This window comes from Corvus cornix, chromosome 3 (genome assembly GCF_000738735.6).
Source record: "Corvus cornix cornix isolate S_Up_H32 chromosome 3, ASM73873v5, whole genome shotgun sequence".
Lineage (NCBI taxonomy): Eukaryota > Metazoa > Chordata > Aves > Passeriformes > Corvidae > Corvus > Corvus cornix.
Genome location: NC_047056.1, coordinates 31,167,931 through 31,192,248, shown reverse-complemented (window position 1 = coordinate 31,192,248; position 24,318 = coordinate 31,167,931). Strand labels below are relative to the sequence as shown.

The 24,318-nt window shown below is 59.9% G+C and overlaps 1 protein-coding gene across 5 annotated transcripts; it reads left to right on the top strand.

The window, feature by feature from the left end:
- Positions 1 to 4,031: 4,031 nt before the first annotated feature.
- LOC104684410 lies at positions 4,032 to 23,642 on the top strand. 5 transcript variants are annotated; one of them, XM_039568709.1, is made up of 32 exons: positions 4,032 to 4,621; positions 7,736 to 7,843; positions 9,230 to 9,385; positions 10,080 to 10,211; positions 10,336 to 10,527; positions 10,609 to 10,692; positions 10,809 to 10,927; positions 11,082 to 11,196; positions 11,470 to 11,553; positions 11,876 to 11,991; positions 12,168 to 12,312; positions 12,516 to 12,622; positions 12,739 to 12,808; positions 12,987 to 13,112; positions 13,189 to 13,320; positions 13,588 to 13,844; positions 13,962 to 14,085; positions 14,252 to 14,446; positions 14,754 to 14,909; positions 15,376 to 15,596; positions 15,911 to 16,088; positions 16,387 to 16,533; positions 16,760 to 17,158; positions 18,724 to 20,223; positions 20,638 to 20,718; positions 20,941 to 21,027; positions 21,153 to 21,244; positions 21,457 to 21,542; positions 22,108 to 22,174; positions 22,297 to 22,460; positions 22,735 to 22,869; positions 23,081 to 23,642. In XM_039568709.1, the coding sequence occupies exons 1-32, from the start codon at positions 4,193 to 4,195 to the stop codon at positions 23,314 to 23,316; spliced, it is 6,240 nt and encodes a 2,079-aa protein (XP_039424643.1). In that variant the 5' UTR covers positions 4,032 to 4,192; the 3' UTR covers positions 23,317 to 23,642. The 5 variants fall into 5 exon arrangements, with proteins under 5 accessions (XP_039424643.1, XP_039424644.1, XP_039424642.1 ...); XM_039568710.1 differs by having other exon boundaries at positions 11,467 to 11,553; positions 12,745 to 12,808; XM_039568708.1 differs by having other exon boundaries at positions 11,467 to 11,553; positions 12,742 to 12,808.
- Positions 23,643 to 24,318: the final 676 nt, after the last annotated feature.

Genomic DNA, 24,318 nt, shown 5'->3' with positions numbered 1-24,318 from the left:
GTGAGGTTTCCTATAACAAAAGACTCTTGGCCTTCCTGACTCTCATCTTCCTCCCCTACCATTTCTGAGAGCTTCCAGTGCTGTCCAGAGCAAGATTTGCAGCAGATCTCACACATCTTGTGAAGAGGTACCCAAGGGTCATGCCCTTCCTCCCAGGATCCCTGCTAAATCCTTTGGAGATTTTATCACACAACAGCCTGTTTAAGCATCGGCTCTGTCCCCTGTGCCTCCCTCTGAGATGGCATGAGGGCCTTGCCCTCCCACGGAGCAGAGATGCTGTTCTGGGAGCAGGCTGAGTGCTGGCAGGTCACTCATGGGGTGGCTTGTGCTGGCTTTGCCTGTTGTGTGACAGGCAACAGGACTGCTCGGAAGACATTCCTTCCACAGACAGGCAGCAGCAGCCAAGAGGAGTTGTACCAGGAGGTAGCACAGCCATCTCCTGCCCAGATGCTGGCATGTCCCACACCCACGACCCTCCAGCTGTGCCTCCTCTGATGTGGCCTCCCAATGGTCCATCCTCTCCCAGAGGAGATGGAGGTGCCGGCTGGCTCCAAGCCCAGGAGCTGCCCAGAGGATGTGTGGGCTGTGAGCTCACCCCTGCTCAGCAGCAAGAAGGAAGGGGCTGGGCTTTGGACAAGCTGAATTCCCAGGGCTTTGGGATGGCAGGGAAGGGAAGAGAAGACAAGAGGACAGCTCTGCACAGTCCTGCCACCACCCTGAGGATAGGCCCCTGTGTGAGCTGCTTCCAGCCCTTTTATCTCACCAGCATTGCTCCATCCACAGGCTTACCAGAAGCCCACACCATCTTTGTGCTGCCCAAGGGCATCTCTTTCTCCTTGTTTGCCAATGTGCAGTTGCTAACTGATCATCTGAGAGGAGTAAGTACTATGGAGGGGTATACAGTCCCTGTTTAGGCTCAGGAAGTGGATTTCAGCCCTTCCCATCAATTAATAGGCAATATGTGGTTATGCAATTGATACAATAAAGAAAACAGATGCCTGAAAGGAAGCGGTCTTGACACATACCCAGCAAAACATAAGCCAACCATCTGGTGAGGAATTTTGAGTCCCCTGGTGGAGAGGGATGAAACATAGACAAGTAAAAAGTGTTGAGAGACAGAGCAGTGACTGCAGGACCAGAAAGTCCTCCATGAATCAGAGAAGTTACAGCAAGGCTCTACGTACCTTGGCCTAGGAAATGCACTAAATCTTGCGTTTCGAATTAGATACTGGTGCAATTTTGTTTTCTTTCAAGGTTGCATTCTCTTCCCAGCTCTGTGCATGACTGGACAGAGGAGCAAGTTTACATCCCTTCATCTCCCTGGGCTGTACTTTTGCCCAGTTGTGAACAGAGGCTAAAGACCTTGACGTTCCAGATGGGGAAAGTGACTCGGGAAAATCTCTGCCTTTTTGGTAAGAGACAAAAAATCTGCCTTTTCTATGAGTCCCAAGAGCTTGGCAATACAGCCCTGTCCCACCTTCTTCCCAGTGCTGGGATGTTGCAAGCATCTGGCTCTCAAAGCAGGGTGAGAGCCTCCTGTGCTCCCTCCCCGGGAAGAAACAGGTTTCTGCAAAGGCCACACACTAGAGGCCCCTTTGTTCCCAAAGAATTTTCCATCCCCTCCCGTGTGTATCTCAACATTACACTCAGATACAATGTAACACTCAGAGGCAATGCTCCCAGGAATGTGCTGCCACACCTCTTCACCTGGTCAGCACATCCCTTTCCCCGTGGGGTTGGAGGACAGGATTCCTCCAGTAGCGACAGCAGGATGATCAGTTCTCCCAGCTCAAGGCAGGGCTTTTCCTAGGAAAAGGCTCCCTGGTGAATAAGATGTCCACTCTCCTCCATTACTGTCATCACTAACACTGATCTGGGATGCTACAATTTTCACCCCAGTGGTCCTCAGCCTGCTCAGAGGTAGGATGTTCCAAGTGCCCTCTGCACAAGGTGAGGATATTCCCAGTGGAGCTGTACTGCTGGGGAAATTGAGGCACCAAGCAAGGCTTATCCAGCATCGGCTGCAGCACAGTGAGCCCAGGAGTCTCAAGAGCAGGCCAAGCACTGCACCCACTGCCTCCCTGATCAAAGGGGAGACACTCCCTCCTGGGGAAATGTAAACCCTGGCATAGCTGCAGCAAAGCTTTGGCTCCTGCTTCCTTGGTCTGAGCTCTTCCCGCTCCCCGTAGGGCGGCCAGCACGGGGCTGGCGGCAGCGCACACTGAGCCCCACGGCCGCTGACCACAGCAGACCAGAAGCCTGGGAGCCTCCAGGAGGCCAGTCCCAAGGGGCTGACGTCAACCCCGGTCCTTGAAGCTCTGGGGCCGTCGGGGAGCTGTTTCTGGTTTCAGCACATGGTGTCCCCGTGCTGAGGCACAGCCGGCCTGCTTTCCTCATCCATGGCTGGCTCCCTGGGAGGAATCCGTGGGGCTGGGAAAGGTCACCCTGGCTGAACTAACCACCCTTGGATGGGACTCACTGGGCAAGGGACAGCTTACAGCAGGCAGGCAGGGAAATAGAGCAGTAGCTTTTGGTCCCTCATGTCTGTTCATTCTCCTAAATTCTTCTTGAGTGAGAGCCAAGAGTAGGGCCTTGGCAGGGTTTTGGAAGGGAACAACAAGGGGAGGAAATGAAGACAGACAGCCATCAGGAACAAACAAAGGTTCAGCACAGGAGGGAAGCGGAAGGGCACAGATGTGACCATGGACCTTCCTGCCTGCACTCTCACTCTGGCTAGCTTGCTCTCCCCTGGCTGCTTGCCCCAAGCTAACTCGGCTTGGGAACCCTGGAACAGAGCTAGGAAGTGCAGGACACTGCTTACCATCCTGCTCTTGAGCCACTCATGCAGCCAAATCAAAGCTCTTTCTCAGGGGAGTTCCCAACTGCTCCTCAGTGTATGATGCCTTGGGCCATCCCTTGCCCACTCTCCTTGTTGGCTCACCTGGTCTGCATTCCTGGCTCTTATGGGAGCAGGGTGACAATTGCTGGCACTGGCAGGGAATGACAGGCAAGCATATTTCGGACTCAGCTGCCTCCTCAGGGGCTGTGGCAAAGCGTTGTAGTGAAACAGAACCCCACCCTGCCAGCCCACATTTCTGTGGTGGGCAGATGTTGATCCTGCCTTGCCCCCCTTCTCGCCCCTGCACTGACACCCCGACAAATGGGGCCTCGGCTGCGAAGCAGTATCACTTTCAGGGAGTGTGTGTCGGGCCTGGGAGGAGGGGGCATTTAAATGAACAGCTGGGGGTTTTTGTTGTTCCTTTCCCTGGAGTTGTTCCTGTCGTTTGGGCTGGTGGCAGGTCCATGCTGGGGAAGCTGAGCAGTCCAGGCTGCTCCGGGATAAAGCACTGAGTGGTGTCCCAGAGCAGGAAGGATCCCAAGGAGGGTAAGAGCGACCAGGGCAAGAGGTGGGAAGGAGCCCCCTCCAGTGCATCTCCCTCGAGCCTGCCCCAAGCAGCCCCCCGCTCTCAGGGGGGTGAGGACCCCTCCAACATCCCGCTCAGCTCGGACGTTCCAAAACGTGAGGAGCCGCCGAGCACCCCGCTCCTGCAGGTCAGCCGGGGTGTGACGCCGTGCTCGCAGGCTCGGGGGCAGCATGCCCGCCCCGCCGCTGGCCGCCCCGCTGCTGCGCGCCCTGCTCGCCCGCCTGCTGCCGCTGGCCCGCCGGCGCCTGCTGCCGCCGCTCCGCCGCCTGGGGCGCCGGCTGCGCTCCCGGGAGAGCCGCCAGGCCCTGCTCACCTGCCTGCTCTGCCTCCTCAACCTGCGCAAGAAGGCGGACGACTGAAACCGGCCGGCCACGGGCAGGGACGGGACGGGACGGACCCGGCAAGGCAGAGCAGGGCGCGGCGACTCCTCCTGCCTGCCCGGCCCGCCGCGGGAGGAGGGACCGGGCAGGGGAGGGGACGCGCCCCGGCGGGGGCGGAGGGCCCGCCCAGGCAGCCGAGGCCGGACGGCCGCCTGCGTCTCGCCGCTCCGGCCATGGTTGCTGGGCCGCCCCCCGCCCCGCTGCCTCCCGCCGCGGGGCCGCCCCGCCGCTGAGCGCCCCCGCCCGCCCCGGGGAAGGAGCCGGCGCTGCCCGGGCGATCTCCATCACCCGCTCTCCCGGGCGGCGGGGGCCCCGCACCGCCGCCTCAGCCCACGGTGCCCGGGCCGGGACCGCCACTGCCCGCAGCGGGCAGCGGGGAGGGCGAGGATGTCGGGCAGCACGGCGAGGAAGGTGCAGCCCTTCACCATCAGCACCAGGCTCTCGCTGCCCAAATGTGCCGCGGACTTTCCCGGAGACGCCTGCCCCGGCATCGCCCTCGCCTCCGCGCTGGACAGCCACCGCGGCCTCCGTCGCAGCATCAACGAGCGCATCTCCCTCTACCTGGCCCACGCCCGGGCCGGCCCCGCCGCCCCCGCGGAGCAGCCCCGCAGCCCCAGCCCCGGTGAGGACGGGGGCACCGACGAGGACCGGCTGAACCGCAACTCCCTAGCCCGTTCCATTAAGAAGATCACGTTGTCCAACTGGTACGGGGACGCTGGCACGGGAGAGACAGGGGGACCCGGGAACCCTGCCCGCGCCGGCGGCGAGAGGAACCACAACAACAACAACAGCAGGACAGGGAAAGCTCAGTTCAAGGTAAGCGATCCCGGTACCCTGTGCCCTGCTCTCTCCCCGTCTTCCGTGCCGTTCCCCATTCCTCGCTGCCAAGGGATGGGTAGGTCCTGGGGAGGCTGCGCCCATCCCTGTTGCCTTGTCCCCGTGCCGTCCAGGCAACACTCGCTGCAGGGCTCCTGTGGTAGTTGTTCTTCCTCCCATGTGCCCCCCACGCACGTCTCTGTACCATCGGGCTGGAGGGCAGGAAGTCTTGGCGGGTGAGCGGAGATGAGCTTTCCCCGGGGCTAAGATGAGCCAGAAAAGCCCTGCCCCAGAGCCTGGCTATGGAGGGCTCAGCTTTCGGGGTGCCTGTGATGATGCCGTTGTGTGCGGGGAGCTGGGAACTCACCTCCTCGTTTACCAGAGGGGAAACGGAGGCTGGGAGAAGGGAAGTGACTCATGAAGGGCCACACAGCCAGGCAAAGCTGGGACAAGGCTAGGAGCAGGACCCAGGGCTCTCGGCATCCCCCCCCTTCCCCCCTCCCCCGCCAAGTCCGAGCGCTAGCAGGCGCAGAGGTACGAATTCAACAGTGCCGGAGCCCGGGAGACCCCCTGTGGGGGTGGGATGGGGCGGAAGGCATCTCGGAGACGTCGCAGTTTCTGGCAAGAGCAGGCAGGAACTCCTTGGGATTTAACCCTGACCTGCAACAGCTGGTTTCCCGGCAGGATAGTGCTAGGGAGAGCCGCACAGTCCACTGCCAAAACCCTCATCTTCATTGCCAATAAAGGCCAGGCACAGCCTCGCAAGAGGTGCCGCTTCCTCCGGCACGCAAGCAGCTCCTCCGCTGGGCGGCCGGAGTCTGCGCAGCCCAAAGGGCATCGGCATGAGGGCTCCCCTCTTTCATATAAGGAAGGGACACGTGCTGGGCACGGTGGTGTGCGACTCTCAGGAGGCTGCCAGGATCGGCCCCTCCTCCCTGTCCAGCATGAGCGTGTGGAGCTGAAAGAGGTGGGCAGGCTGCAAGATGGAGCTTTGGGAGGGAAAGAGGGAGCTGGGGGGCCAGGGAAAACACGTGGGATGGCATCTGGAGGAGAGAAGGGACACTGTGTCCCACACAGAGCACGGTACTAATTTCCCAAGCATTCCCCGCAGTCCTTGGATTTGCCCTTCGCTCCTGCCCCGCAGGAATGAGGGCTCCTCCGGGATGAGCACAGTGCTGCCTAGGAGGGTCTGGCCCCGCTCTTCTTGTTCGTGGGAAGTCACTGGCGCCTATTCTATGGGAATGCGGCAAGCATATGTGCCGTGTTAATTTTGCTTCTAGCGGGGGAAAGAAGTGTTTGCAGAGGCGGCAGCTGAGGCTGCTGCACTCGTTTCACATGTGGCTTTGCTCATGTCATGAAGCCTGGGGTCCTGCTGGGGGGCGTTTAGCACAGCACCTCATGGATGCCGCAGCAGGCACAACTCCTTCTCCCAGACTTCGCTTGCTGAGAGAGTTTGTTGTTTTGCCGGGTCGAGGACCCAGCTCTAGCCAGAGGGACTGAGGAGGGGGGGCAGTCCCGGTGGAGCAGCTCTGCGGGAAGGATGAAGTCATCGTTGTGCTGGCAGCCCTGTTTTCCTGCGGCTGACGGATCGTGAGACAGGGACTTTAAATAAAGCTCCCGTGTCACCTGCAGGCTTGTCTCCCACGGCTGAGCCCTGGGGGCTGGCGTGAGACATTACTGCATAGAACTTTTTAGGGTCTTATGCCTCACAAGCACATCACATTTAGCTCCCTATCATTCCCTAAATATGCATCCAAACCTCTCAGCCCCGTGGTCAGGCAAGGGGTTGCCTTCCCCTTCTAAAACCATCCTGCTGAGTTCTCACTGTGCCTGCTGGGCTGTGATTCAGCCTTGTACCCTGCCTGTTCTTCCTGCCTGGGATGGGATGCTGTGGCATGTGGCAATGGTCTGACCTCTGCAGCCACCAGCCAGGCTTTGCAAGCCCCTGGAAAGGTCCAATGGTGCTGTTCTCCAAGAGGCTGTTGGGCTGTTTGTAGGGCTCTGAGCCTTTTTGGTGGCAGCAGCTCTAGTGCTGGGGGCTGCCATTCATGTCAGGACTCTTCTGCAGTCCTGCAGAGATGGTGGGAAGCCATGTTCTGTGGAGGGAGGGAGTTCTGACTTCTCTAGGTTCATTTCCCTTGGACAGTGTCCTCAGTTTGGAGTGGCCTGAGCAGAGGTAGGCTGGCTCTGGCTGATCCAGCACCCCATTTGCGGTGGTCTAGGAGGAGGAGTTGTCAGGGCAGCACACATTGTCCACCACCCTGTTTCTGTTGCCCTGTGCCTGCTTGGATGGCTGTTAGAGACAGCAAGGTGGCCGCAGAAAGGGAGTGGAATGAGGTCCCTAAATCAGCCTGTTATATCCAACAGCCCAAGAAAAGATCCATCTGTAGAGGATGAGGCTTAATGCCCTTGGGCATGATCCAAACAATCCCACGCACCTCTCCTCCTGGGGCTGTGCTGCATCAAGGATAAGGTAATGTGGAGTTCATCCTGGACATCCTCTCTGTGCCTGGCCACAGTTCCTGGACTTCCTTCCTCCTGCCTCTCCTGCTTCCACCCTCACCCCTGACCTTTGGAAGCCCTTCTCTGCAAGCCAGCTGCCCCCTTAACTTGTCTCCCAGCTAGGCTGAGATCAGGGATCAGCAGCTGAGAGGATTCAGGTTCATGATGTTGGAGTTAATGTCATCCTGTGCCCCCATGCCTCTGCCCTACTGTCCTGGAGGAGGGAAAGGAAACCTCACTCTGAGCATCCTTAGATGACCAGGGACCAGTGGTGATCACTAAACAGGTTTCTGCTGGCTTTGGAGTCAATTCAAGGAGAGAGAAGGGTATGGGGGGTACTGGAAGCTAAAATGGAGAAGGTACTGAGCAAAGCTGGTGTAGGAGCTCTTGCCACTTGCTGAGCATGTGGTGGGAGCTGTGGATGCTGTTCGGAGGAGCCTGGCCTCGGTGTATAAGGGGGGATGGGCAAGAGCCCAGCCAAGCAGTGTCTGGGTGCTGCCACAGCCACCTCCGTCCCTCAGCAGGGGGAGGTGGGTGAATGCTCCTCTGTCTCTTTGGCTGCTGGGACAGTTGAGCACTACCAGGCTCACAGCTGTGCCTTCCTGCCTCTAGGTCTTCCTCAGGAAGGATGTGGATGCAGAGGACAAGCAGCAGGAGCCTGGGAGTGTTCAGGCCAGTGTGTTCTGCTCTCCGGTGGACAGATGTTCTCCCTTCTATGTGGTATGTCCCCCTGCCCTCAGCATTAGGGGGGCCTGATGTGCAGCTTGGAGCTGAGCAATGAGGCTGCTCGCAGCCTCAGGTGTGGATGGAGCCTTGCCTCTTTCAGAGAGTGTGGGAGCAAGCTGGGCATGATGGGGCAAGGGATCAGCCCCCTGCGTAGCACCCAGAGGTTTTATTGATTCCAAGGGAGCCAGATTATGGGCTCCTCCAGCCCTGGCTGAGTCAAGAGACTAAAGATCACAGAGTCACAGGAGGGCCTGAGAATCTGTGTTGCTATTAAAAAAAAAAAAAAGAAAAGACAGAGGATTTCTGTAGTTCTTGTGGTTAAGTAGAACAGGCACTGGAAAGTGAGTCCCATGCTGTCAGCAGGGCAGCACATGCCAGAGTGCTTAGAGAGCCTGAAACAGTTGCCTGCACCCCACTGCTCCACAGGCTCCTGGAAAATTGTTCCCTGGTGGGCTCAGGGGCAGCTAGGACCCTGTGGGGCAGCTCACACCCAGTTCTCTCTAGGAGGAAGGGGTGTCCCAGGCTGGCCCCAGAGCAATTTCTGCCTGCTGAGAGGAGGCAGCAAGCCCTGCACCTTTGAGTTCCTCCTGAAAATGCTCAGTTTCCTGTTTGCCACCAGTTAGTATGCAGTTAGATCCCCATCCCTGGGCAGAAGGGTGGGAAGTAACTGCCCGGGTGATGGTGCTGTCCCCTGGGCTGCGTGCAGCTGGGCCCAGGGCTGAGTTTGGAGAAAGGCCAGCACTTTCATTGGCTGGCCTTTGCTGTCACCCCTGGCAGAGCTGGAACCCTGACAGAGGGTTTTGTCAGCGTCTACTGCCCACAAGGCTGAGTCCCAAGGGAGATGCTGTACTCTCCACTCCCTCCAACCACTCACTGGGGATGGGGGTCTTGGGTGCCACCAAAAGAGTGGTGGGGCTTACCAGGAACCTGCCCCATGGCCCCTCCATCCCATCCCCTGGCAGTGTCCCCCTGGGTGACACCAAATGGATGCTACAGACGTGAATGCTCCTCACTGGGATGCACATCCTCAGGCTGGAGGGGCAGCAAGCCCTCTATCCATCTCCAGTGTGGGTGCTGGGACTGGCCCAGGTGCTGGGTGCCCTCCCAACAGCCTGGAACGACCCAGGGAGTGACCCACTTGAGGGACAACCCAGCAACCCCCTGCTGGCATTGCAAAAGTCACCAGTGTGGCCTTGGTAGAGGGAAGTGGTACCTCAGTGTGCTGGAGGAGAGCCCCAAATACATCAGTGAAGGAGTGGAATCAAGAATAAGGCATGCTGACCTACTTAATTTGGGTTTCTGAAATGCTCCTGGGAGGTGATGGGGAGGGCTCCCTGGGGCACCACACTGACACCCCCACCCCACCTCTGCTCCCCCCAGCTGGCAGGATCCCCAGTGTCATCACCCCAGAAAGAGAGCCCTAAGGGCAAGGAGTCTGCTGCAGCATCAAGATGCAGCGGGCGAAGCGTCATGGGAGCAGGCCCTCTCCTCGACCTGAGTCCTCTGATAGCCCAGTTCAACCGGGAGATGCTGCAGGTAAGGGCAGCTGGGGCACTCACCCGAGGGGCTGCACAGGAAGCGGGCTGCAGGGCCACCAGCAGCGGCCTTTCATGGGAGCTGTGGGGTGGGGTGCGCAGCAGGGAGGGTTGAACTCCCAGCCCAGCGAAGCCATGGTTGTGGCATGAGATCATGTTTGGCTGCCTCTCCCTGGCTGTCAGCCCCAGGGAGAGGGGGTCAGCCCACACCAGGGCCCTGCTTCCTCTCCATGTGCGCATGCTCCTCCCATCCCCCATCCTCTTCCTCCTCCTCTCAGACCCTGTCCCTCCCCAGCAGCATGGGAACCGAGATGGTGGGAGGGCTGCTTCCATGTCATGGTGGGAAGAATGCGTGGATGTTTGCACTGGGGAGCAGGGTGCAGCGAGGAGAGATGCTTTGTGCAGGGATGTGCTGTGCCGACTGGCCTGCTTGGGCAGGCCCAGCTTCTCCTGCTGGGCTGAGGCAGATGCTGGAAAGGAGTGAGGTGCTGCACACCTGCACACCCCCATTGCCACAGATGCTGTTCTGAGTGCCTGTGCTGGCCACCTGCTGATTCCCGGAGCAAATGGGTTGTCAGCTGAACGGGTGCGCTCCAGTCCCTGTCACAGCTCCGGGAAGGTTTGGGCTTGGGTCCCCAAAGCCTTGAGATGCTCTGGTGGAGGCCCCCAGCCATGTGGCTCTTTGTATGTTGCAGGCAGAGGGCTGGGTGCGAGGCAAGCTGCGGGACCTGAAGGATGGCTGTGACCTCCAGGACTGGGAGGAGGTGGCTCAGACCTTGCAGCGGGACATGAAGGATTTCGAGAACACGCTGATAAAGCTCAATCAGGTGAGGCCAGGTATGGCATGGAGTGGCATGGCTCCTGTTACCCACAGCACCTGTGTCCCTGGGTTCTCTGCAGCAGAGGGTCCCTGGGAACCCCTGGTGCTGAGTGGGTCCCTTGGCCCCACAGATGGGCGAGCAGCTGATGTGGAGGGCAAGCCCCAGTGCTGAGGCAGTGCGGAGGCAGCTGCTGGCCCTGCAGGACCAGTGGCAGCTCCTGAAGCAGACGGCTGCCAGCCAGAGCAAAGCCCTGGGGGGGCTGCGGAGTCTGCAGGACTTTAACAGGAAAGCCGAGCAGCTGGAGGCGTGGATCAAGCACAAGGTTTGGGGGGTGGGAAGCATGGTCTGGGGAAGGGGACAGCCTGCCTGTCCCCCCATCTTCTCACACCCTTGCCTGGCCCAGGAGGAGAAGCCCTCTCTGGCAGCCCTCCTGCAGGAAAGCCCGGACAAAATCCAGCTCACCCGCCGCATCCTTGACTTGAAGCAGGTGAGAGGCTGCTGGGGGGCTGCTGGTGTGTCAGGGACACCAACCACCTTGAGGCTGGGGCATGGCATAGGTCCCTGAGGAGGGATGCTGATGTCTTTCCTCTCTGCTTGGGCCAGGAGGAGCAGCAGTTCCAGAATCTGCATAAGGAGCTGAACAGCCTGGCCCAGAAGCTGGAGAAACAAGGCAGAAGTGAGAGCAGAAACATCTCAGCCCGGCGCAAGCACCTCAATAAAACGTGAGTGGAGGACACATGGGCTGAACAGGGCTGAGCTGAGCACCAGGAGCTGACTGACTGGGAAGCAGGACCCCCCAGACTTCCTGGCCTAGCTCTGCACAGCTCCCCAGACAGGCACAGACTGCCATTCACCTTTCCCCTTCCACCTGCTCAGGTGGCTGCGGCTGCAGGGGACCCTGAAGGAGCACCACGAGGCTCTGCAGCTGGCCTTGGAGGTGGCCTCCTTCCTCCAGCAGGCAGATATCCTGCTCGAGGCCATCCATGCAAAGGTATTTGCACTGGAGCCAGGTTCACCGTGGTATGCAGGGCTGTTGCATGGCCTGAATGAAACTTGGTGGGCAGCACCTTGCTCTTGTCCCCTGCATGGGGACAAGGTCTCCTGTGGTCCTGGAACTCTCAGCCTGGGGTTTGGGGAGGGAACCAGGGCGTGGAGAAAGAGAGCCAGGTTGGCAAGTGCAGCTTTGCACTGTTTCATTCTGCTGGAGCTGGGAGCAGGGCCTTATCCTCTTCCCACTGCTGACCATGGCCTCTTCTTACAGCAGAGCAGCATCTGCAGTGCAGGGAAGCCTGGGGAGGGCAAGCCATGCCAGGATCGGGATGTCAGGGACATAGCCAGCCAGGTGATGGTGAGTGCAAGGCTATTCCTTGTCCTCTGAGCCCTGGGGAGCATCCTGACAGAGGGGGAATGTGTGCCTTCCCAGGTCAGCTCTGCTGCCTGCAGGGCTGTGGGCTCTGTGGGCACCCCACAGCTGCGTGGGTGGCTGAGGCTGTGTGATGGACAGGGGAGTCTCCCCGGGGGCAGCAGAGGACTGGGATCAGCACTCGCTGCCTCTTCTGCCCCCACAGGGCTGGTGATGCGTTGTCATCACACAGTCGCCCCATGGCCATGGTGGTTTGTCCCTCATCAACCCTGTTTCCATCATGTCCCAGCTGCTCTCTCTTCTCCAGATGCTGGATGTGACTGTGTCCCAGCTCCTAAACCTGCAGCCCAGCCTGGCAGCCCAAGTCACCTCAAGGCACCGAGACGTAAAGGAGAGCTGGGCGCAGCTCCAGCAGGCACTGAGGTAGGGCATAGCTGGGCAGGAGCACCAGGGTCCCAGCCCTGACTTCCCAGCACTGGAGCCAGAAGCTTGGGAAAGACCTGGCTTAGCCCCTAGCAGGCTGTCTCTGGGGCACCAGCTCCACTCAAGGTCTCTCTTCATCCTCTGGTCCCTGGGCCTCCCTTGCCTTCCTTTCCCAGGGCAGAGAAGGCTCCAGCACGGGCAAGCAGTTCCCCAGGGGGCAAAGCTGCAGCTCCAAATGTTGAACCTCGAGGAGATGATAGCAGTCATGGGGCTGTGGGGAAGGAAGCAGCCCCCAAATGGACAAGAGGACTCGGGAGCGTGGTAAGCACTGTCTTCCTCCAGGTGTCTTCAGCTCCTCTGCTTTGAGAAGACAAGGGAAAGGAGTTCAGGTGTTGGGCAAAGTCCAAGCCGAACACTCCTGGATCTGGTCCCGCCAGTTATGGGACGTGATAAGTGCCAGGCCCGGGACAAAGCAGTGTATGCTTTGTGCTGGCCGAGGAGGAATGGGAACCTTTGTGCCGCAGGTACCAAAAGATGTGCTGGAGAAGATGTCAGAGCACAAGAAAGGAGAGGAGAGCAGCCCTGGCTCCCCAGCAGTGGGACAGCCCCCTCATGGAGGGGACAACAAAAGGTACTGGCTTGTGGAGGTGGCTGTGGGAGTGGGACAGTCAGAGGGGACAGGGATGGGGTTCCCCTGTGCAAGGGGGGAACCTTGCAGTCCTGACTGTCCCTCTCCTCTCTCTGCTGGAGGAGGAGAGAGGCAGAGGCTGAGTGGGGGATGCGGCAGCTGGAGGCCCAAGTGCAGGACGTCTGCCAGGTAGTGAATGCGGTAACGTCTCCCCAAGAGTCCCCTTTGCTCCCTGCCCATCCAAGAGGAGACAGTGTTGGGAAAGGACTCACTTCCCTGACCCCCTCCTGTTGCTTGTGGGCATGCATGCTTGTGCACACACCCTTGGTCTGGGCACTAACCCGGCATGTCTCCTGCTCCTCGGCAGACTCTGTCCCCACACAAGGAGAGTGTGGGTATGGGAGTCCCCCCATGTCCAGTGGCGAGCCTGGAGGCAGCACGGATGCAGAAAGAGCCCCTGGCCCCCAGCTCCAGTGCCAGGGCTGTGCTCCTGGTGAGCCTGCTTGGATGTGAGGTGGGGGATAGGACTCCAGGTGGGGCCCATCCTAACTGCCCTCCCTGCCTCCCAGGAGGGCCCAGCACAAGGGAAGCCTCCCGGGAGCCCTCAGGTGGAGGCCATGCTGCGGGAACTGGGGCAGTTGTGGGAGGACCTGCAGAGGAAGCACCAGGAGAACGGTGTAGTGCTGCAAGAGATCGATAAGGTATGTGGAGGCAGGGCTGGGGTGGGCACAGGGCGTGCTCCAATGGCAGCAGCTTGCTGGGGATCACCAAGCGAAGCTGCCACCTGTGGGGCCTGGAGCTGCAACACTGGCACCGACATCTCTGGCTGGCCTTGCAGCTTGCACCCTTCTCCAACTGTGCTGCCAGTGCTGCCGGTGCCCAGGTACCCACAGTGCGATGGCAGCACGGCTTCTGCCTCCTCTGGGTGGCTCAGAGCCAGGCTGATGGGTTCTCTGCTCTCCCTGAAGGCACTGAGGCTGGTGGGGGAGCTGGACCAGGCTGAGCGGTGGCTGCAAGCTGTGGCTGGGTTGCTCGTGGAACCAGCCACCATGAGAAGCCCAGTGGAGCTGCGCCAGGACCTGGAAGAGATGGGCCAGCTGGAGAAGCAGCTCCTGCTATGCGGCCTCAAGCTGCAGGCACTGCGGGAGGAAGCAGCAGGCGAGTCGCCCACTGAGCACGAGGGAGCAAGGAAGATGCAGAGGAAAGTGGAGATGGTGGAGGACAAGTGAGTCCTGGGGGAAGGTGCCTCTTCTCTGGTCCCCAGGCTGGGTGGGGAGGAGGATGCTGTCCCTGAGGAGGTGCAGAGGCTGCCAGTACCTCTGATGGGCACCTCTCCCCACAGGTTGGCACACGTGCAGGCAGCCCTGCGGCGCCGGGCAGCAGATCTGCGGGACTCCTTGGTGCTGTCTGAGTTCCTTCAGGACCTGCAAGAAGAGGAAGCACGGAGCCAGCAGGGATCTGCAGCGGTGAGCAGCGCGGCCGGGCATCCCTTGGGATCACACAGCACCTGGGACTGGACCGAGGCTTGATCTGCAGTTGGCAAGGGGACCCTATTGGGTGCTCGCCTCCAGCCCAGCTGCCTGGGGTGTCACTCCCCATCTCTCTTACATCTGGTGTTTCTGCTGGCTTCAGCCAGGGAGCGGGCGTTGCGGCTCGCAGGGGTCTTTTCCCCTGCACTCAGCCCAGGCTGAGCAGCCTCCAAGCAGTGAGGACATGAGCCACCCCTTGGGAGAGCTGCAGGAGGCCGTGGAAATGCTGAATGATGCAGCGAAGGAGCGAGAACGGGTCATGGAGGTGGCAGCGGAGACAGAGAGCCTGGAGCGTCTGGTAGGGGATGGAGGCAGGGGGCCTGGGGTTGCAGCTGGGTGGTTCACCTACAGCTGGACATGCCAGCTAGTTGGGACAGGGCATGCACCTCGGCCATTCCCAGTGGGACACAGGGGCATTGGGATTCATGGGGACCAGTCTGTGAGAGGCTGGTGTCCTTGTCTCTCCTGTGGCTGGCACCTGCCCATTGCAGGTGCATGGCAGGGTGTCCCCAGGCTGGGGTGGGCTGGGGCTGTGTGGCAGGTGGTAGCACAGGGGGTTCCACCCTGGGGCTAATCTTCCTCTATGTCCCCTCCTGCCCATCCAGGTAGCAGAGGTATCCCCACAGCTGGAGGCCCTTCAGTGCAGAGCCAAGGCGCTGTCTCAAGACATTGCCCTAGCAGAGAATGGCTTCACCACAGTGAAGAGTGAGAAGGACCTCCAAGGGCTGCAGGGCTTGCTGAGCTGCCAGCAGGAAATGGAGGTGAGTCAGGGGAGCACGGGCAGGGAGGTGTCCCGGCTGGCTGGGGCTGTCCCAGTGAGGCACTGGCCCCCCTCTGGGGGCCCAGGTGTTGTAAGCCTTGGCACACTGTGGCAGGCTGGGATGGAATTTTCCAGCAGAGCTGAGACCTGCCTGCTCTGCTCCCCTCTGATAGCATGGGCCAGGCAAGGGAACAGAGCTTGCATCAGCTCCACTGTGCCACCACTCGGCTGCCAGCACCTTACTCATCTTCCCACTGGTGGGAAAGCGACTCATGCACGCAGGGCAGGGAAGCCAGGCAGTTCTGTGCTCTTCCCGTGCTCCCCATCAAGGCTAGCTCTGCCCGCTCTCTGCAGCCTGTGTCCCAGCATCCTCCCCTCTGTCCCTTCGTGCCAGAATGCAGGGGAGCACAGCCTGGGTTCAGAGGGGTTGGATGCATCTCGAACCTTTCCTGCCTTCTGATCTTTAGCATGCAGTGTCGCAGACCCTGCAAGGGCAGCTGCAGGAGCTGGAGAGGGCGGCTGCCCGCTTGCAAGAGCTGTGCCCCGCTCAGCAGTGCCCCATCAGCCAGGAGCTGCAGGAGACTCTGTGGGCCTGGGCAGGGCTGCGAGAGCTGCTGCAGGAGACCCGGCTCCGTGTGCAGCAGGCCAGCCGGCTGCGGCACTTCTTCAAGGATTATTTAGCCATGATGTAAGTGGCAGTGAGCTGTTGGGGTTGCTTGTGTGGTGGTTGAGGGGGAGCTGGTGAGAGCATGGCATTGGCAAGTATGTGGGCAGTGCTGGAGCTGCAGCCAGGCGTGACCATGGGGAGCCTGGAATGCAGGGTTGCACCACAGCTCTCTGTTGTGAGGCAGCCCCACAGCATCTTGTCCTGACCCAACAGCCTTGCTACAACCCCACTGAGCTGCTTCCAGCTATCCCTGAGCATGGGAATGGCTTCCCTGGGGCCTGCAGGGCTGAAGAAGGGTTGGGTCGTTCCTCAACCTGTCTTTCACGTGCTCACAGCTCCTGGACGGAGGACACGCGGGCTCAGATTTTCTCTGAAAGCCCAAGCAGCTCCAGTGTCCCGGAGACTCCGTGTGAGGAGCTGGAGAGGAGAATTGAAGAGAAGCTCAAGGAGTTTGAGGCACTAGCAGCAGCAGGGCAGCAGCTGGTGTCTGAGGAGCACTACCTGAGTGCAACAGTAAGGACAGGGGAAATAGGGTCGGGGGGAAATTCTCAGCACTCCCTGAAGTCCTCTGGGGACAGACCATGAAAGAAAGAGCAAAGGGTACCCAGTAAGTGGGATAGGGGCACCTATGCCTCCCTGGGGCTGCTCAGGGCAGGAAGAAGTTTCACCCAGCAGTGGATCCTGAGATCTGAGCTGCTGTGATCCCACTCCCGAAAACCTCCTAACTTCTCTGTAGTGAGATATCCTGGTAGGGCCAGTGTCCCTGGGCCAGGGGTTCTTGCAGGCTGCCCAGCATCTCTCCTCCCCTCAGATAAAGGAGCGCTTGGAAGAGCTGCAGAGCATGCTGGGCTGGGTGCTGGTGCGCTGGCGAGCACAGAGGTATCAGCAGGATCTGGGGAGCAGACAGGAGGACAGGAGGGACCCGGAGAGCCCCTTGAGCATGTCCCCCACTGGTCAGGTGAGTACCCAGCCCTGTTGAGACTGTTGGGGAGAATGACCAGCCTTGAGGCTGAGGGTAGCAGATGCACTGGGTGGAGTGGGTGGTGCAGAAGTAGGGGAGGGATGTGTGCCAATACCTCTGGGAGTCTCTGGGGTTCAGGCAGGGCAAAGGGAAGGCTGTCCTGAGAAAATACCTGGCTCCAGCAGCCCTTCCTTCATGTTCCCTCTCTTGCCTTGCTCCCCAGGAGCAGCATGCTTCATGTGCTCCACCCCATATGGAAAGCATCCACAGTCCAGCGAAGTTCATGCCTTGCTCTCTCCTCGAGCCTGTGCAAAGATTAGAGCCAAAGCTTCCAGGGAAAACAGCCATCTCCCCACCAGCATCAGGCCTCTCAGATGCCCCACCAGGAGTGGAGCAGAGCTGGGGGGAGCCCAGCAGCAAAACACCCCACGGTGCAGAACCCCCCAAGGAGGCTGCCACCTGGGATCCTGCCGAGACCTCCATGCTGCTGCTGCCACCGCGGGGCCCCTGCGGTCTTGGGGGGACGGTCAACCTCATCCTCAGCATTGGCAAGAAGGGCGAGAAGAAGAAGGCACAGCCGCTGGCCAGCAGCGAGCGGCCAGGGGAGGAGGCACTGCCGACGGTACGTGGGGGATGGTAGGCGGCTCTGGCAGAGCCACGGGCAAGCAGCCACACAGCCAGGGCCGCTCTCTGGAGCTGTGTCCCATGCAGACTGGGGGGCTGTGGGGTAACTCCCAAGCTGAGACCCCTCTAGGCTGTTTCTGAGTGAGCTGCTGGGACTGTGTCAGTCTGAGAGGGGCCTTTGGCCATGCTGATGCTGAGTGATGCCTTAGGGCTGAGGCCGGCTTGTGCCACCCACTTTGCCTGCGCTCTCCTGCTGCAGCTCCTTGCCCACTCTGTCCTCAACTCTCTGTGTGTCTCTCTCTCTGCCCTTGCTCAGCTCCCTGCCACTAAACACTCAGGCTGTAAAACCTTTTGGAAGCGTTGCCAGGGGCTTTTAGGAAACACTTGGGGTAGTTTAAAGCGAAAAAGAAAGCCACCTCGCCAGCTGGTGGAAGAGGTAATGTTCCGGGGAAGGCTGCATGCTGGGCAGTGTGGCTGCATGGTGTGAACCTGCCTGCCACCAACTCTCCTGTCCATGCCACTGTGCTCTGTTGGCACTGGTCCAATGGGAGAGAGAAAACCCTTCTGGTGCTGTGGGGTCCAGAGTGTGGGTGCTGGGACAGGTGAGGAGGGGGCCTCAGGTAGGGCTTGCTGCAGTTTGGCCCTCCGTTTAAGTAGTTTCGGTAGCCATGGGAGGTATGGCTAGCTGGTGGCCAGTGGGAGAGCCTCCCTGCTCCATTGCTGGGGGACAGCAGCAGTTCCTTGTGTAGCCAGCTGAAGGGGCAAGGGTGGCTGGGGCTGTGTGAGGTGCATGTTTTGCGGGGGCGTGGGTCTCACTCCAGGTTGCTTGGCTTGTAACCCTGGGGCTGGGAGTCTGGTGATTTGTTGGGGCTTGCATCCCTTTGTTGCTCCAGAGCCTGTGCAAAAAGGTCTGTGTGTGAGGAGCCCCAGGGGCAGCCGGGCTCAGAAGCCCAAGGGAGAGGGCAGGAGGACAGAGAGGCCAGAGGGCACTGAAGCAGGGTGAGGGGCTGCTGGGCTGCCAGGAGGGTTTTGGTAAAGGGCACCATCCAGCCAAATGGATACATGGGGACACTGCTTCAGCTCCTGCAGACTCTTGCAGCTGGAGAGGGTCTGTGAGGAAGGGACAGGGAAGAGTCTGCACTCAACCCCTGCCCTTGCATTCATTGCTTTACTGCCTGGAGCATGCAGGGCTGGCAGGGGATGGACAGCAGTGACTGCTGTCTCAGTAGCCACCCAAAAGTGACGGCTTGGAGGTCAGCAGTGCCAGGGAAAAGCTGTATGGCAGAGTCACCCCCAGCTGTACCACACCTGGGGGACTCCATCATGGGCAGATTCCCTTGTCTGCCTCCACCCTGCCTGCACTACAGTGGGAGCAGCCCTCGGGGGACTGAGGTGAAGCCATGTTGCTCCCAGCACTGCACGTGCTGCTGGTGAGCATTTTTGTCTGCCTGCCCCTGCTGCTCCCTGCTTTCCCAGATGCAACATGGAAAGGGGGCAGTTGGCACAGGGTGGTGGAAGCTCCAGCGATGGGAATCACCCCTCTCTCCTTCTCTGTTTTCTCAGGTGCAGGTGGAGGCCAGGAAAACCTGCACCGCAAAGCGGCCACCCGCTGTTGTCCGCCACCCTCCAGCAGCCAGCGGTGGGATGCCGGCTGTCTCCCACACCCTGCCTAAGGCCAGGGCTGGCTGTCTCTTCAACAGCCTGCAGCGGCGGGAGCAGGCCAGGGCAGAGCAGGCCCGGCTGCTGACTCTCCAGGGCATCATGGGTGACAGCTCCCTGCGGCCCACACCTGAGGAATGCTATGGCCCCAGCAACACATGGCCTCAGAAGTATGGTCGCAGGAAGGAGGGGCCAGGGACAGCTGCTGCTGGACCCCAGCTTGGGGAGCTGCTCCTCTATGTCAGGAACCCACTGGTGCAGGACATCGATGCTGAGTGTGGGGCAGCCCCCCAGAACCCCTGCCTGCCTAACCCAAAAATCACATGCCCCCGTCTTTCCCTGGGCTCTGTGCTCAGCCTGGAGCTGCCACGGGACGCAGTGGTCCTGGGGTGCCACCGAGGGGCTGTGGCACAGCAGCAGGAGGCAGAGGGGCAGGAGCAGAGGCAGGATCAAGGGGTGAGGCTGTGGAAGCCCACAGGCACACATGGAGTTGAATGGCAGCAAAATGGGCACAGTCCCCAGGGGCCCAGCAAGAGGCTGGGGACGTCCCCCAAGAGTGAGAAAGGAACGTGGTTTGAGGAGGTGAGCTTCAACCCCAGCTACAGCCAGCAAAGGGCACACTGTGCTGGGAAGGAGTATTGGAACCTGCAGCGCCCCAGCAGCACCAGTAAAGACCTCCTGGACTCGAGACCAAGCCGGCCGTCCCGTGTCGGTATGGGGGATGAGCTGTCCACCCGCTTTGGCCACAGTGACAGCCCCAGTGCCACTGGCAGGGCCAGGCATCACAAAGCCGCTTGGCTAGAGCTTGGATCATCCCCTGCCAGCATCCCAGGCAGGGCTGGAGCCATCCCTGGCCCTGCCTGTGCACAGCAGCCAGCCAGCGGCAGCCAGCCCAGAGGGTCCCCAGCTTCCCCTGCTGCCCTGACCCAGCTCTCTGTCTTTGAGTGGGCACTGGGGTCTCCAGAGCCCCAGAGCCCTGCACTGGGCACTAAGGAAATCTGCCACCCTGCCCACAGGCAGTTTGAGGAAGAGGAGGAGGAGCTGCAGGCCATCTGGGATGGGGCCCACGAGCAACAGGCACAGAGCCCACCAGGAGGCAGCTGTGCCAGCCACCGGACGAGCAGCAGGGCAGGCAGCTTGCCCAGCCCCAGCACCACTGCTGGTGGGCCCCTCATCCTCTCATCAGCCAACAACGTGCTAGTGGCCAAATTCACCCTTCCCACCACTGCCCAGCTGCTCCACAGCCCGTCGGGAGAGAAGAGCCCCAGAGTGGAGCGCAGTGGCAGCCCCAGCAGGCTCAGGGTTTCCCCCCACATGGAGGAGCTGGTGTCTGCAGCCCCCTTGGATGCCTCCAGCGCCTGGAATCAGTGGAGTCACGGGCAAGAGGGGAGAGAGAGCAGCAAGGTGAGATCCACAGGCCAGGGACTCTCCCTCAGGGTCAGGTAGGGGGCTGGGGAACACCCGAGGCAGCAGCTGGGTTATTCACTCCAGCAAACATAACCTGTATTTGGGGACTCCCCAACTCCTGTGGCCCCTTTTCTTCAGCTGGTGGGGAAGGGCTAGGTGGGGTATTTGGGGTCCCTGCAGCACACACATTCCCTGCCAACCCATAGCCTTAGCAAGGCAGCACTTCACCTCTGAAGCTGACACACATCCCAGCCCCTGCCCAGGTGAGGAAGTTGTTCCTGATTGTCATCCCACTCCCACTTTGGCATTGCACACCAGGGATGGGTCAGATAGACCCCATGTGCATGATGGAGGCTGAGCTGGCACTGCCAGCCCCAGAGAAGTTCTTGCTCACCCTCTGTGCCCTTGCAGGTCCTTCCTGGTAAAATGGAGTTTCAGATGATGGAGGGCACGCTGGAAAGGAAGCATGTATTGCAGGCAGGAGGGAGAAAGGTACAGACATGGCTGTGGGGCTCCTTTGGGACAGGGGTGCTGGGACATGGCGGAGGATGGAGGGAAGCCAGGGATGTTCCTGGAACTACCACGGCAGTGCTGCTGGCCATTCTGGAAGGGCAGAGCCTCAGAGGGGCTGAGTTGCATTTTGAGTGGCATGAGACCATCTGTCTTCTTACAAACCTGTTGGCATCACAGCTGTCCCCTGCTTGTATCCCACAGGCCAGCTGCCGGGCCTGGGGCCTCTTCCACGCCGTGCTGATGAGGCAGACACTATGCTTCTACCAGGACCGCAGGGACAGCCTCAAGGTGCGGTGGGGGAGACTGGGGGACATGGGAGGGGGCTGGCAGCAGGGTGATGGCTCTGGGCCCCATGGCCAGGAAGGCAGAGCTGTCCAACCCCACTGTTGCTCTTGCTTTCCCTTATGCTGCAGAGCTCCGTGGTGGCCCTTCCCCTGCACCTCTCCGGGGCGGTCTGCACCCCAGATGCCGAGTACACCAAGAAGACCAACTGCTTCAGGCTTCAGTGAGTTCCCAGTCCAGGGCAGTAGCCACAGCCCTCCCCAGTGTGGGCAGACATGTACCAACACCCCCAGGCAGGACCAGCTCAGTCCAGTGCTTAGATGAGGATTTCCTTCCTTCTTTCTCATCTGCTTCTCTTCTTTTCTGGTCTGGTGGGGGCTGTGGCATCTGCACTCCACATCACTGCTGACCTGTTTTCTCCTCCTCTCCCTGCAGGCTGCAGGATGGTTCTGAATACCTCCTGAGGGCCCCCACCCAGCCCCTCATGAATGAATGGGTCTCAAAGCTGCAGCAAAACTCAGGTGAGCAGCCCTTGCTGGCAGAGCAGGGACCCAGCTCTATGTGGTTACCATGTTTGTTCAGCCCCTGCTGAGTCCTTTGATACCGAGGGGGGTCAGAAGAGAAGCAGCACAACATTGCCCTCTGATTTATGCATCCTTCTAGCCTGCCTTGGGAACAGTAGTTCTCTGCCAGGCAGGATTTGGAGGCTTTGTTTTCACACCACATACACAGCTATAAATCAGGAATAGCACAACTGACGTCAGTGGTGCCTCAGCAGCAAAAAGCCCGTGTCAGGAAAATTATAATTGTGCCTTGGTCTTCCTCCATATCCTCTGGGCCTGGAAATGCCTTGCTTGCCCTTGAGGCAAGGACACCTGTGATACTGAGGTCTTCCTGCTGCTGTATCCATACCTGAGGAGTTCAAGCTCTGTTCTGAGATCCTAGGCTGGTTGTCAGGACCAAGAGCAGGCACTAGAGCAGGAGGTTGGAGGATGCAGCCATGCAGCATGGGCACTGGGATCAGGGACTGGCTCTATGCAACAGTCCTGTATGGGACATCCAGCAGGATGTTTGCTGTGCCCCCAGGTTTCCCTGAAGTGGATTACTTCCAGGCGGCAGCACAACATGTCGAGGGCACTGCTGGTACTGGCAGGTGAGTAGCCAGGAGCTGGCCAGCTGGGTCTTGTTATGACTCTCTCCCACATTTGCCAGTGTGTGCTGCTCCAGCAGGACATTGGTGGCCAGTCTGGTTAGCGAAATCTCTGCTACTTTCAGTTTCAGCAAGGTCTCCAGCCCTGGGAGCTCCCACCTCCAGGGACATCACCAGGTGACGACCACCAAGAGCCAGGAGGTTGTGGTGTTACCCTGCACAAGCACACTACTGCAGCGGCCTCTGGGCAGCCAGGATGGCCAAGTCGATGGGACTGTGGAAGCAGCAGGTGACTTTTCTGTCTGGTTGGGTTGCCACTGTCCCCCAGCTTCTGTTCCCAGCCCAAAGAAGTACATGGCAGACAGCTGGGGGAGGCTGAAGGCTGTCAGTCAGCCTTGAACTTGGTGGTATCTGGGCTAGGAGTCTCAGGGCTTGGGGAAAGGAACATTTACTTCACTTCCTGGGTTACTGAGATAGTCATACATTTCCCTCTTCTCTTTGGGGCTGACACAGGGATGTGCTGTGGTGGCCTTGCCTTGTGACATGTGTCCATTCTGCTTCAGAGAATGCTCAGGGGACTGGGCACAAGGAGCAGCAGTGGTCACCCAGGGGGTCCCCCGGGCTGTGGGACAACATCTGCCCAGAAGACGACTATGGGCTCGTGGCCAACAAGAGGAGGTCCTACTCCTTCACCTCAGGTACAGTGCTGATTTTGCTGTCATCGCCAGGAGGTGGCACCACTGCCTCTGTCCTCACAGACAGCCGAGGACAGATGCGATGCTGCTCCAGCACGCACCTGGTCCCTACATACCTGTGCCCTTGGCTGCAGCCCCCATTTGGGGAGGGCCCTAGAGGGTTACCAGTGCCTGCTGGCACCCTGCCCCTACCACTGACTGCTCCTTCTTGCAGCCACCTACCAGAAGATCACCCCGCTGGCTGTGCCCAAGGAGCCGGTGGAAGCTGGGAGCAGCTACTCTGTCACACTGTACATAGGGGAGCAGGTGACAGCCATGCCCCGGGCACGCTGCCACTCCTTCATGGCCCGAACAGGGAGCCCCCGGGACACACTTGGGGAGAAGACCACCAGCCCACCTCGCACCAAGAACAAATCTGTCTTCAAGAAGTTCTTTGGGAAGAAAGAGTGAGCCCCAGACAAAGGGAGAAAATGCCCTAACCTGCCTCTTATCCTCCTCTCGGGCCATTCTGGCATGGTCTCTACTCCCAGCACCAGTTCACAGCTCGCTGCCTCCCCAGGGGCAAAAGGCTGTGCCAAATGGCTTTAGCCGGCCCTGGGGCTGCCCTGTGCCCCAGCCACTGCAGCCCCCAGCCTCAGCCTGGTGCTGAGCACCCCTCCTGCCCAGTGCTCTCCCTGGGTGCTGCTGGTTCCCCGGGCATCCTGATGACACACAGCACAAGCAGAGGGGGGTGGATGATGGTTTTATTAAAAAATAAATAGATGTTTAGTCTGGGAGCCTTTTTGTCCAGCAGCACCCGTTGGCACAGGAGGAAAGGAGCTCTCTGCAAGGTGGTCCTTGCTAAGGAGTCAGGGAGCTTCAGATGAGGAGGGGCCTGCAGCGAGGTTCAGTCCTGCTTGGGGGGAAGCCTGAGCCGTTCGGTGCCTCTCACGAGGATGCTTTGTCCTGTGCTTCCTCTCTGCCTGCACTCAGCCCAGCTAATCCCACAGGCTATCAGGGCCCCTTTTCCCTGCCCTGGGAGTTCAGCAGGGCTGTCGCTACCTACAGAGTAAATACTCCTGCCTGCACAATGTTGCCAGGCCTGCCCAGCCGTGCTCTCTCACAGGATGGCTGCCAGCCTAGGTCACAGCAGGTGAACACTGCATGACATGGACGGGGCCAGGGCTGTGTGGCTAGACCCCCATTGCTGCAGCCCAGATATTTTTGCAGTAACTTCACCAGACCATGCCAGTTTCAACTGCCCCAATTGCTGCCTGTACTGGGAAGGGGAGAAAGCAGCTGGTCCAACCTGCCCTGAGCCTGTACCAACCCAAGAGGGAGAAGGGGAAGTTTCTAGGGTCGTGGGTAGCAGATCCTCTCCCTGTTGGGCTGTGAGGCTCAGCTGTGCGCACCACTCGCCTCCTCAAACACAGTGTGGGGCTTAAAATAGAAGCACTGGCTGCAGCCCAGCTC

What these genes read in the sequence shown, in the direction of transcription:
- LOC104684410 (XM_039568707.1), top strand. Translation starts at nt 4,193, where the DNA reads ATGTCGGGCAGCACGGCGAGGAAGGTGCAGCCCTTCACCATCAGCACC. An exon ending in GCCAGCAGGGATCTGCAGCG is followed by an intron (nt 14,086 to 14,251) that starts GTGAGCAGCGCG and finishes TGCTGGCTTCAG; the next exon opens with CCAGGGAGCGGGCGTTGCGG. An exon ending in ACCAACTGCTTCAGGCTTCA is followed by an intron (nt 21,245 to 21,456) that starts GTGAGTTCCCAG and finishes CTCTCCCTGCAG; the next exon opens with GCTGCAGGATGGTTCTGAAT.